At 54.5% G+C, this 12,972-nt stretch overlaps 1 protein-coding gene across 2 annotated transcripts in view; it reads right to left on the bottom strand.

The window, feature by feature from the left end:
* Positions 1–12,972, bottom strand: part of IPO9 (importin 9) — a 73,767-nt gene that overhangs the window by 24,740 nt on the left and 36,055 nt on the right. For both annotated transcript variants that reach the window (XM_078874068.1, XM_078874069.1), the window contains exons 13-21: positions 10,994–11,133; positions 9,274–9,433; positions 8,879–9,105; positions 8,054–8,202; positions 7,411–7,539; positions 6,808–7,083; positions 6,248–6,414; positions 4,978–5,111; positions 3,452–3,559 (exon numbers count right to left, since the gene is read on the bottom strand). In XM_078874068.1, the coding sequence (XP_078730194.1) occupies positions 3,452–3,559; positions 4,978–5,111; positions 6,248–6,414; positions 6,808–7,083; positions 7,411–7,539; positions 8,054–8,202; positions 8,879–9,105; positions 9,274–9,433; positions 10,994–11,133 (1,490 nt within the window). The remainder of the gene's footprint in view (positions 1–3,451; positions 3,560–4,977; positions 5,112–6,247; positions 6,415–6,807; positions 7,084–7,410; positions 7,540–8,053; positions 8,203–8,878; positions 9,106–9,273; positions 9,434–10,993; positions 11,134–12,972) is intronic.

Genomic DNA, 12,972 nt, shown 5'->3' with positions numbered 1-12,972 from the left:
CATGATAAGCATTGGGGCTATGATTTGTGATAGCTTCTGAAAGAGAGCCATGTAGCTCAGTGGGGCCTCATATAATAAAATAAAATAGTGTTCCCTCTTTCCGTCTCCCCACGCAATTGCAAGCAACGTCGTGAAGCCGCCGTCCATGCACAGAATTAAGTCTTAAAGATGTAAAATGATAAGAGCTTTTAATGAAGAAATACAATTATCTAATTCAAATCATAATACAATTCAAAGATGTTTCATTTTAAAACTTCAAAACGGAGCATCGGGTGCTTGCGTGAATGCGTCGTTCGTGTGCGATTTTTTTGGCGAATTTCCTGGCCGAAGGCCGTAAAAGGATTATAATAATCAACTCAAGGTCCCAAGCTCTTTCCCCAAAACATTAAAAAATCATTTGTTTCACCCCCGGTGCACGTTTACCGCCCGCGAAACTTCTCTCTCTCTCCCTCTCCCTTCCTCTTCATCCTTTCCTCCCCCCTTTCACTTCTCACACTTTTCCATTTCGTAGGTAACAGCCAGGGGATCTCCTCTACGGCTCCCGTTCGTCGTGATGCCCGTGGTTACTCCAGCCCTGCGCTTCACCAGGATACGTCGTCATCCTTGTTGAGAAGAGATATATATATAGTTCTAATTAAGGTTTTGGGTTTAGATCGCGTAAGTGTCAATCAGTAAGGGATTTGTCGCGTAAACAAAACGTCAATTAGTGACTACTTCAGCCCACTGGTGCGTTGGAGAGTAAATTAACGATATTTACAAATTTGAGTAGTACGACGTTTCGCTGGTAAATACATCCAGCATCTTAATTGCGTTTTGATTACGTGACAATTCCCTTACTAATTGGCTGTGTCGGGTGGTGGAGGGTTACGACACAACATTTATACTTACGCGATCTAACCCAAAAACCTTGATTATGAATATTGGTTGCGAAATCCTACGTGTTAAACTGATATATATAGTTCTTTAAAGATGATTCCCGTTTATCGGTTTTCTCTGTCTGACGCCTTGCAAGGCTGCGATAAGGGGAGCAAAATGGGTGAAGTATGGGTTGTGTGCGGGACAGAGTCTGTTTGAAAATTATCCACAAAACGACGGAGTTAGACGGAACGCCAGCCGCTCGTTGCTCCCTTCATCTCTCTCGCGGGCCGGAGCCGCTAATCGGGAACGGGTCGAAGGAAACGGGAGTTTTTTTCCTTCTTTCTAACGCATCTAACGCGCTGTGGGTTTCAGGACGATGTAGAATAACGATAACAATAAAAACGCAAGAAGAAAGACTGCACGGCGACGGGAGGATGCGGAGCGCAGAAGGCGCGTGCGTGCGCATACTCACACGCACAAAGACAACACAGACAAAGATCCCCCGTATAGCCTTAACAGACTGTCGGGGCAAGTGATGTTAGCGAGCACCTACGAAAACCAGAACAGCATGAGGGGGTAGGTGGCCAGCACCACGCCTGGCCGCCTTTGTCTCCCGAGTGACGATGTTTTTACGCACAGCACCAGGTACTCAATTGAGGCTGAGTCGACCTAGGGGAGGCCCAGGACCTGTTCAGATAATCATCACTGATATTGTCCGTGAGCGGGAATAGAACTCGGGTCGCCGGGTTCGTAGCGCAGCGCTCTAGCCGCTGCGCTAACCGATCCCCACACACGTGCACACACATGCACCCCACAGCTTGTGCGAGCTCATACGCAGAAATACAAATCTTGCCGAAGATCCCCCCCGTGTGGCGTTTATAGGCTGTTTGGGGCAAGTGCTTTTAATGAGCAGCTATTAAGGACGGCACGGCGCACGAGGGGGCCGTGCGGCACGCTTAATGCCCGACTGATAACCTCCTGTCGCCACGGCGCCGAGGTGTTATAACGCCGCACCAAAAACGTACGGACGAGTTGACGTAGGAGAGGTCCAGGGCTGGTTGAAATATCCCCCGCCACTTATGTACGAGCCGTGGCCAGGAATCGAACTGAGGTCCGTCGGGTTGATGGTGTCGTACGCTAAACACTGCCCCACCACTCCTCATACAACGACAAAGATTTTCCCACCATCACCCGTATAGCCTTTAAGCAATCTGTTGGGGCAAGTGCTGTTCGCTCGTAGAGCCTACGAAGGCCGACACGACACACGAGGGGGTGGGTGGCCAGCAGCAACCGCGGCCGGCGGCGCTCGTATATACACACAGACACACACGCAGCACACACGTGTGCACGCGCACACACGATTGTTCACACGCGTGCAAAAAAAAGGCACGCGACGGCGTCTTTGAGTTATCAGCGCCGCACAGCCGCTCGCCCCCCCCCGCCCCCCCGAGACCCAGGCTCCATCAAAGCCGCGGCCGCAGCATCATCCGCTAAGCCGCGCGTTAACCCCTTCCCTGCGAGATCTCCCTCCCCCAAAGCCGCCGCGGAGACGGGAGGTGCGAAAACTCCGGCATTCCGCGACATACCACAGGGGGAGCAGCCTGGCCGCGTCTGCCGGTCTTGCCCGTTGTTTAAAAGATTACGATTGTAGCCGTGACATGCCGTGCGAGCCTGATGATTGGTCCACGCGTCGCACAGGATACGGGCACACACACACACACACGCGCATACACACACACACGTGTGCAAGAGATCTCCATCTGAATTTGATGAGTGTTTTTTTGAGGGTGTACTATAAAACCTGTGTTGCGAATTTCTTCAATTTATGATAACGATAATGATGTTGTTGATAATGCACTTAAGGACGATGATGATGATCATGCAGGAAATGATGACAACGGTTATGATAACACTGATGATGACATTGGTCATGATGATAATGATGATGACACTGGTCATGATGATTCTGAAAGTAATGATGATGAAGTTAGTAATAATTATGATGATCATTTAACCCTGGTTAACACCGCGGATTGTATGCACCACAACAATACTACACGCTGTCTGCTTCACTCACGGCGGACGTTCAAGATACCGTGACGTCATTCGCAAGAGAGGAGGAGGCCATCGTGTGCAAGTGCAGTGGCGGCCCTAAAGAGGCACAGCGTGCGGTGTAACGACATCGCGGACACCACGATGGTGTGGGTGTAGTATCGGACCTCGCTCGCTCACACCTCTCACTCACCCCATAGGCATTAGCTCGTTCATTCTTCCACTTGGTTACTCACTCACTTGCTCACACACTCACTCGGCCACCAATTCACCCACACACTCACCCAAACACCCGCTCACTCACCCACACACTTGCTCACTCACCCAAACACTCACTCACTAATTCCACTCATTCAGCCACTGACTTGGCCACCCACTCACTCACAAATTCGTTCACCAAAACATTCGCTCAGCCACTCACCCACCCACTTCACTTGTTCGCTCAATCACACAATCAATCTCGCTCGTTCGCGAGTGATGATAAATTCCTGCCGTCGATCGCGCGTCGCAACATCGGCGAAGCAGTGAGGGCGTGCATTACCGGCTGACGCCTGTCGCGAAGCATTGCTCTCCATGATGACCGACAGGTCGTTGATAATTAGCTTGTAAATCTTGACGAGCAGGGGGATCACCGTCCATCGCTCCGGCGCTGCACCACACACGCGCACAAAGACAGAGGGTCACCGTACACTGTTGGGGAGAAATGGTGTGAGCGGTGAACAGCTAAGGCCGGCAGGGTGAATGAACAGGTGGCGTGGCTAACACCACACCCAGCTGCCTTTGTCTCACCAGGAACTAATTTAAAGCCGAGTCAACCTAGGGGAAGCCCAGCACCGGTTCGGTTTGGAAAACCACTCGCCGCTGGTGTTAGCCATGCTTGTGAATCAAACTCGGGGCGCCGGGTTCGCAGCAGAAGTATAATGCTAACCAACGGTGCCGCGGCATTTGTGCCAAGTTAGGTGCACGAAAGCTTGGTGGTTGGCAGGAGGTTATGGACAGGCCCAAGAATTATGTGTTGACGGATGTGCCAGGCTTGCTGGCAGATGACGAGACAGACCCAGTTGTTACAAGTTGACTGGTATAGATGACTGGCAGATGGCCCCACCTGTGCTCCCCACTATGCCATACACGGCACACCACGAACACGCGCGCAGACGCACGTCACACACGCACGCACGCACAAATAACACAACCAAACTCCGAACCCGGCCTGGAACCCCCCCAACACTTTGGCTCATCAGCACGCCCGAGAGCCCGTCGCTTATTCCAAGGGCAAACAAAGACACATTTGTTAGCCTCTTTTTTTTGACACTGCATTTTCCATATTGATTTTTATATTTGAAAGTCATAAATAAAATCAATTTAACAATATATATGATAATTAAATGGAGGGGGGGGGATATTTAGGGAAGAGAAATATCGTCCGTAAATGGCCACAATCGTGACCACTAGATCGGTCCCTCCCATGATGCCTTGCACGTCACGTGGACATCATCATCATACTTCGTGTAAGCCGCACCGCACACACAAACACGCTTACACCGACATCATCACTTCTAGCCACCACGGTGACCTTGCTATCACAGACACTTCTCCAGCTAAAATACTCTGAGAAAATCACCGTTAGCGTCTGCCATCCCGGGTGGTACCAGATGACACATTTATGGAGGAAACGGCTACTTATTTTAGAAACTAAAGAAGAAACTAAAACAATTTTGATGTTTCCATGTAGGGCCCCCACTGAGCTGCATAGATTTTTTTCAGAAGCGACCTGGCGATCACAAATGATAGATCAACGAAGTGGCTTATCTTGTGGAAATGTATAGCAGCCAAATACTCTAAACGCATCAATCTATATTGTGGAGGGAAAAACCGGTGGACCCGGAGAAAAATCCACGCGACCACTGGGAGAGAGAGAGAGGGAGACACGCAAACTCCAAATATACAACAGGTGTCAGGGTCGGGATCGAACCCACGACGTCCTGTATACGACCAGGTGAGGTAGTTAACATCTCTGAGCCACCGTGGCGCCCAGAGAGCCCGAACGGTGGCCGCCGTCATGCCTACTCTGGGCGGTCTTGCTGCGAGTCTGCACGGCGTTGGATGTCGAGAAGATCTGCTCTCCGCGCACCGTCAGGTCCTGCAGCCGCGTGTCGTGCGTTGCCACGCCGTGCTGCAGCAGCTTGCAGAGCGCCATCGCGCTGTCGGGGGGGGGGCCAGTGGGCGAAGGTGAGCGGCGAACGAGCGGGGGGACACGGGCGCGCACGACGACGCGTACACACCGATGTGGTAACACCAGAGGTCGCAAACGGGTTTTGATTCCTTACCCGTACCCGGCCGCACCAGGGTCGCAAATGGGTACCTGTACCCGTACCTAGCCGGGTACGGGTACCCGTTCCCTACCCGTACCCTACCCGAAATGAGTGACAAACGGTTACTCACCAGTGACTCAGGGCCTACCCGTACCCATACCCGGCCGCACCAGGGTCGCAAACGGCTACCCGTACCCGTACCCGGCCGGGTATGGGTAGCCGGGTATCGGGTAGGGTACGGGTATCGGGTACCCGGTTGTGACCTCTGGGTAACACCGACGCTAACAATGACACCGAGCCTAACTTAACCTACTAACTCTGGTACACTCATATGGGTGTGAACACAATGATGCAGACCCATTGACACTGAGCCTAACTTACTAACACTGGTACACACAGATGCTAACAAGATTGGTACACACTCATATGGACATGAACACAATGACTTAACAAAACGTACCAACCCTGCTACACACTCACACGGATGTGAACACAATTACAATTAACTTACTCACATGGGTACACACTCACATGGATGCTACCACAATCACAATGACATTACAGATGTGCTGGTACGGCACATCTGTAATGGCGTGCGTGACCGTCACAGCACCTGGCTGTCTCCCCAATGCTGATGTTTACAGGGGAGGCCCAGGACTGGTTGAAATATCCGTCACTGATGTTGGCTGTGAGACAGAGTCGAACTGAGGTCGCCGGGTGGGGAGCGCAGCGCGCCAACCACCGCGCGCCAGTGCTCCCCACCACCACAACTAACCAATGTACTAACACTGATACGCACTCACACTGACGCTAACTCAGTGACACTTCCACGCTTAAACTCTCGTCACGGCGCACACCGGTGCACAAACACAATGACACAATGGCACACTAACACCTGACACACTGTCTACGGGTCTCTGTGAATATTTTCCAGGCCACTGACAAACCGGCGTATGTGGCACGCGGCTAGACGTGGCCACGGCCACGGGGGAGTGAAGTCTACTGGACGTGGTGTGCCGGCGCACCTGACTTTGCCCTCGTACTGGCCGTAGAAGAGGTGCTGGCGGCTGGTCCACTCGCTCATGACAAACTCGAGCGCGGGTTTCCCCGTGGGGCCCGGCAGGCTGGAGAGGAACTCGAGCAGCGCGTCCAACTGCGAGTGCACCAGGTGCGCAAACACCATGATGAGAGACTGCGGGGGGGGAGGGGCGGTGATGGAGAGAGGGGGGGGGCACGCAGACATATGACACAGTGAGCGAGCGGGTGGGTGATCGAGGGACTGGTCGGCCGAGCGAGTGGTTCATCGTGTGAGTTGGCGATCGAGCAGGCGATTGGTCAAGACAGTAAGTATTATATGATTATAAGTGAGTGGTCCATCGAACAGGTGGGTGTTCAAGCGAACGAGTGGTCGAGCGAGTGGTCGAGCGAGTGGTCTAGTGAGTGGTCGAGCGAGTGGCCGAGCGAGTGGCCGAGCAAGTGGTCGAGCGAGTGGTCGAGCGAGTGGTCGAGCGAGTGAGTGAGCGAACCATCCACTGGGCAAATGGTCGTTCGAGCGAGTGATCTGACGATCGAGCGGGCGACCCACCTGCATGACACTGAGCGTCTCAGCCTGCTGCATCTTGCTCAGCACAGCGCGCAGCATGAGGTCGAGGCTGTCGCCCAGCTGCGTGCCGAGGCGCCCCACCAGGGTGGACACGAGGCGCCCCACGAAGGTGGCGGTGAATTCGGAGGAGCGCGGGTCGAGCAGGCGCGTCACGGCCTGCAGCACGTACCACAGGCCCGAGCGGCCCGCGTCGTCACGCCAGCCGCCCACTTGCTCCAGCGCCACGCTCACGTAGGCCCGCAGGCACTCGCCGCCGCTCTGCGACGGTGACAGGGAGGGGGGCGGCGCACGGGGTCAGGGTCCCCGCAGGATGACGGTTTCGCGGGACGGGTCGCGTGGCCGGCTCGCTCTTGCGGCTTCGCTGCGGGGTTTTGAATGCAAGAAATCTGTGCAGGAGCACCCGGGGAGTGCTCGCTCGCGTCTGGCTCCACGGGCCAACGTAAAGGAACACGGCAGCCAACGTGGGGGAGAAACAACCGGCTCGTTGCATGTGGAATGATAGTGCACGTTGGGTTGGGTGTTGCGGTCATAGGATGTAGTTGCGGTTGTGGGTTGTGATTGTGGTTGGTCGGGGGGGGGCGGCACCTGCATGACGGCGTTGTCCTCGGTGCGCAGGGTGCACTGTGCCACGGCCGGGAACGCCTGGCACATGAGCAGATCGGAGAGCGGCGGCTTGGTGTTGCGCACCACCCCGCTCAGGATGTCCAGCGCCACCTGGGCCCAAGCGACGCCGCGACGCGTGGAAACGCAATGAGAGACACCGGCGCGGAACTCGACGCGAAACAAACCGCACGGAACTCCACGCTATGAACTCACCGCCAGCGCAACCTGGGGTCGCGCGGCGCCACACGGGGAAGCTGAATGCGAACGACTGGGCGAGTGCGAATGTGCACGTGTGCGCGTGTGACAGAGTTATCGAGACAAGCGTAAAAATGAGCATTTGGAGGTGTGTCTTTGACAACGAGTGCGTCGACTAACCCATAACACCTGGGTCTGTGCCACAAGCATTTTACACTTCACATGCCCTCAAAGTGCACCGATCCTGGCACAAGCGATGCCGCCGACCTGCTATCAGCACCACGCTCACGTAGGCCCGCAGGCAGCGAATGAAAGTCGCTACTGCGGCTGCTGTTTCTGCTGCACAGGCTGCACAAAGGCTGCACAAGGGCATCTTAGGCTTCGTATGTGTGCGTGCGTGTGCTCGTGCATGCATAAGTGTGTTTCGTACGGAGCATAGCCCTTGGGGAACTTTGTCAGGTGGCGCTTGCATGATGCTGACGAGCGTGGGGATGAGGCGCATCTGCAGCGGGGCCTGGCACGCCTCGATACGAGACAGCCCCTTGAACATGTCCTCTGCCAGCGACGCCACTACGGGGTCTACGGGGAAAACACCGCCGCTGCCATCACATTCCTCATCCACGCGTACCCACAAACACCATGATCCCCCGTGCAGCCTTTACCAGGCTGTTGGGGAAAGTGCCGTTAACGAGCATCTATGAAGGCCGGCACCGGCGCACGAGAGTGTGGTATGCCCAGGACCACGCCCGGCCGCCTATGCCTCCTGGTGGCTGATATGTATATACCCTATCAGATATTCATTTGAGGCTGAGTCGACTTAGGGGACGCCCTGAGCAGGAATCAAACTCGGGTAATGGAGCGTCCTAACCACTGCACTACGGCTCCCCACTCGTTCTTTCACACTCTCCCACACACTATCATGCACTCCGATTGATCACACGAACACATTCGTCCACTCTCAAAGACAAAGATCCCAATGTAGCTTTAATAGACTATTGGGACAAGTGCAGTTAGCGAGCACCTATGAAGTCTGGCACAGCACACGAGGGGGTGGGTGACCAGCACCGCCAATGTCTACCCATTGGCGATGTTCACACCATCACCAGATAATCGTCACTGGTGTTGGCCGTAAGCGACAATGAAACTCGGGTAGCCGGGTTCGTAGCCCGGCGCACGCTAACCGCTACTACACCACCGCTCCTCGCTCTCTGCACACACGCACTCACCCTCTCCCACATGTCACGCACGCACGCACCATTGCTGTACTTGAGGAAGAGCGCGATGGTGAGCGGGCAGACCTTGGCCTCCACGCTGCTCGTGAAGTCGGCGTCGACGGAGCACACCACGCACAGCGTCTCCATCACCAGCGTGAGCACGTCCGACGTGAAGTGCGTCGCCAGCTGCACCAGCGCCTCCACCACCGCCGGCAGGAACGGGCGAAGCACCTGCACGCTGCCCGCCTGCTTCAGCTGGTCGCAGTAGCTGCAGCAGTAGCAGCAGCGGGAAGTGGTGGCAGCAGGGAACGGGGCGAAAGGTTTCCCATGAGTAAGGAATTCTCACGGGGGGGGGGGGGGGGCGGGGGTCTACAATCTATGGGGTCAAGACACGGCGCCGCATTGGTGGCGCGCGTCCCTGCAGCGCAAGTCTCACCCCCAGACGGCGCGCACGGCCGAGATGCGCACGGAGGGCGGCTGCGCGTCGTGCAGGCCGCTCACGGTCGCCTGGAGGAAGCGCTGCACCAGCTCCGGCGTCATGAGGCTGGCGAAGCGCGACGCCGACCAGAGCGCTCGGCCCAGCAGGAACGGGGAGGCTGCGGCGGTACCCGGGTGGTGGTGGTGGTGGTAGTTGAGGTGGTCGTGGTATAATGGTGAAGGTATTATAGCAGTGGTGAATATTAGTAATGATTGGAATCGTGAGAGGAGTTATAGTGATGGTGGAGATAGTGAGGGCAGTCATTGTGGTGGTGGTGGTGTTGGTAGGTCGGTGGCAGTACAGTGGTGGTGGCGGAGGTGGCGGTGCGTGGAGGGGGTGGGAGACAGACGCGCACAGAGGGACGTTACAGACAAACGTCGCCATTGCCGTTTAACAACGTTGCGCGCAGGGCCGGCACGTCTGTGACCGGAGACACGTTGACTCAATACAGACCTTGTTGGTCACCCCGTGCCCTTATAAATGTCAACGTTCATCCTACAAAGTCCCACACCGTATGGATCTAAAAACTAAATTTCCCAGTATAAGAATACGGGTAAACCTTATGGGTTGACAGGTATGCTAACTACACGTGTCAATCACATCCTCACACTAGCTCCACCCCTAATCCTGACTAGACGAGCCAATCGTATCCTCACACTAGCTATACCCCTAACCCTAACTACACTAGCGAATCACATCCTCACGTGAGGTCTACCCCTAACCCTAACTACACTAACGAATCACATCCTCACGTGAGGTCTACCCCTAACCCTGACTACACTAGCCAATCACATCCTCACACGAGGTCTACCCCTAACCCAACTACATGAGCCAATCACACCCTGACACTGGGAACTCAAAAGTCCTGGCAAGGGGCCCCTACACGATAAGCCACTTCGTTGCTGTATATTTGGAGGGGTCTCGTGGATTTTTCTCAGGGTCCTCTGGTTTTCCCTCCACATTTAGAATCAACAAAAACGTGTTTAGAGCATTTGGCTGCTATAATTTTCGACGTGATGATAAGCTACTTCGTTAGGCTATCATTTGTGGCAAGGTTGCTTCTGAAAACGAGATGTATAAGCACAGCGGGCCTTACCTGCTAAAAAATGTGTTAATAGTTTAAAATAGTTTTAGTTTGTCATTTGTGCGTATCGACTCGTTCGCTGCCTGCAAGGTTAGCGGCACGGCTCGGGTTGTGCGGTGGAAAAACAACCCGGCGCCTCCCGTGCCATGCAGGCCAGGCCGGGCCGGGCCACCTCGGTTGGCAGTGGAGTGAAAGTGAAAAGAAACAAGAAATAAATATAACCCGTAAAAACAAAGTTTTTCACTATAAATCCTTTATATGCGTGGCGGCTAGAGTCCTCTCGTCCTCTGGCTTGAGATGGCTGCCACCTATGGGTCAGATGATTGCATTGTACCATTAAGCAATTGGTAATTAAATATAATATTTTTGTCCTAAAAAATGTAAAATTTTGGAAAAAAATTTTCACGAACATTAATTGTCACGCACAACGAGTCTGTGTGGAAAATGTCAGCTCGATTGGATCACGGGAAGTGAGTTAAAAAACGACCGAAAATTTGCACGGTCCTAAGCAAGCAAGCGAACTTAATATAAAGGATTTAAAAAAGAGAGAGAAGTGCCACAGCAATCGACACCACCGGAGGGACGGCTGCTCACCGGACGAGCTGAGGTCGGCGAGCACCACGTTGGTGAGGAAGCCGTCCATGTCGAACTGCACCTTGCCGCTGCGGACCGCGTCGATCACGGCGTCCTTCACGGAGCCCAGGGCCAACATGCACGCCTCGTGCAGCTTCCACCTGCGCACACGACCACCCGCTCACGTCGCATCGCCTACAGCGCGTGTCCACCAGCACGTGTCCACCAACACAGGCGATCGCCTACAGCGCAACATCCACCAGGACATGTCCACCAGCACAGGTCGTCATCGCCTACAGCGCAACATCCACCAGGACATGTCCACCAGCACAGGTCGTCATCGCCTACAGCGTGTATCCACCAGCATGTGTCCACCAACACAGGCGATCGCCTACACCACAACATCCACCAGGACATGTCCACCAGTACATTTATTCCAAATTAAGTGAAAATACACAAATGTAACTTGACGAGTCTGATGCTTTTTGCGCAGCCACCCACTCTTCAAGGGTGAGGGGGGGGCAGGTGGCGGTGGTGGTGACTGAAAGCGCGAGGGGGAAGAGGCATTCACGGCACGACATTAGGAGCTTGCAAGCGACAGATTTTCGCTGGCGATGAGACGGATTTCGGATCTGGCCGGCCAGCCAGGGGAGGGAGAACCACAAGGCGAGCGAGGGACAACAAAAGCCAAGCTGTGGGGGGTAAGGGGAGGGGTGGTTCGGAGACGGCGGCGATCTGAAGGCATGGCCACGCAATGCCGGCCTCGGCACTAAATAATCAAAACGAGCCACCCGACCGTGCACAATAGCGGCCGAGAGGCGAACGCATCCAGCCAATGATTTCACATTCTGCGTTTGTTACAGAACGTGAAAAAAAAGTATATATTTATAAATACGTGCTTTATATATATAGTTGGAATGAGCAAGTTGGGTCAGAACAAGGCATGTCTCTTGTTCGAGAAATCCAGAGTGACAGGTCCAGTGACGGGTCGTCCGAGCAGGGCTGTCAGCTCGACTCGACAGTGTACACACTCACGCACACACTCATTTGCTCACTCACACACACACGCGTAAAAGACAAAGATCCACCGTAAGGAGTTAGTGCTGTTCACGAGCAGCGATGAAGGCCGGCACGACACACAAGGGGGTGGGTGGCCAGCACCACACCCGGCCGCCTTCGTCTCCCCAGTGGCGATGTTTACACACCACACACCAGGTACTTATTTGAGGCCGAGTCGACCTAGGGGAGGCCCGGGACCAGTTCAGATAATCGTCACTGGTGTTGGCCGTGAGCGGGAATCGAACTCGGGTCACGGGGGTTCATAGCGCAGCGTGCTAACCGCGACACTATCGCTCCTCACACTGGCACACACACACACACACGCACTCAGAAAAGGCATGCACGCACACTCGCTCACTCACTCACCCACAAAGGCATGCACTCACACACTCGCGTCTTGGTACGCACACAGATACACATGCAAACGAACACTCTCAGATGCACATGTCCTCACCCCAGGCCACATACTAGCAGACGTACGTTCAAGCACGCCTACTCAGACTATGCGCACACACACACTGGGTTCACACGCTCCACATTACCGCACACCCCCACAAACAATGACAAAATATTTCCAATACAGCCATTTTCAGGCTGATAGGGCGAGTGCCATTAGCGAGCCCATATGAAGGCCAGCACGGCACACAAGGGGGTGGTTGGGTTGGCCAGCACCACGCTCAACCGTTTTTGTTTCCCGAGTGGCGATTTTTACACTCCGCACAAGGTACTCATTTGAGGCTGAGTCGACCTAAGGGAGATACAAAACCGCTTCAGATAATCCTCACTGGTGTTGGCCGTGAGCAGGAATCGAACTAGGGTCGCCAGGTTCGTAGCGCAGCGCACACATACACACACGCGTGTGAGTGTGTGTGCGTGAGCAAGCAAAACTCCAAGCGCGTAGCCACGTCTCAAGGGGTCAGACTCAACGGGGGTGACAGCGA

Source organism: Lampetra fluviatilis, chromosome 38, assembly GCF_964198595.1.
Source record: "Lampetra fluviatilis chromosome 38, kcLamFluv1.1, whole genome shotgun sequence".
Lineage (NCBI taxonomy): Eukaryota > Metazoa > Chordata > Hyperoartia > Petromyzontiformes > Petromyzontidae > Lampetra > Lampetra fluviatilis.
This window is presented reverse-complemented; position numbering and strand designations above follow the sequence as displayed.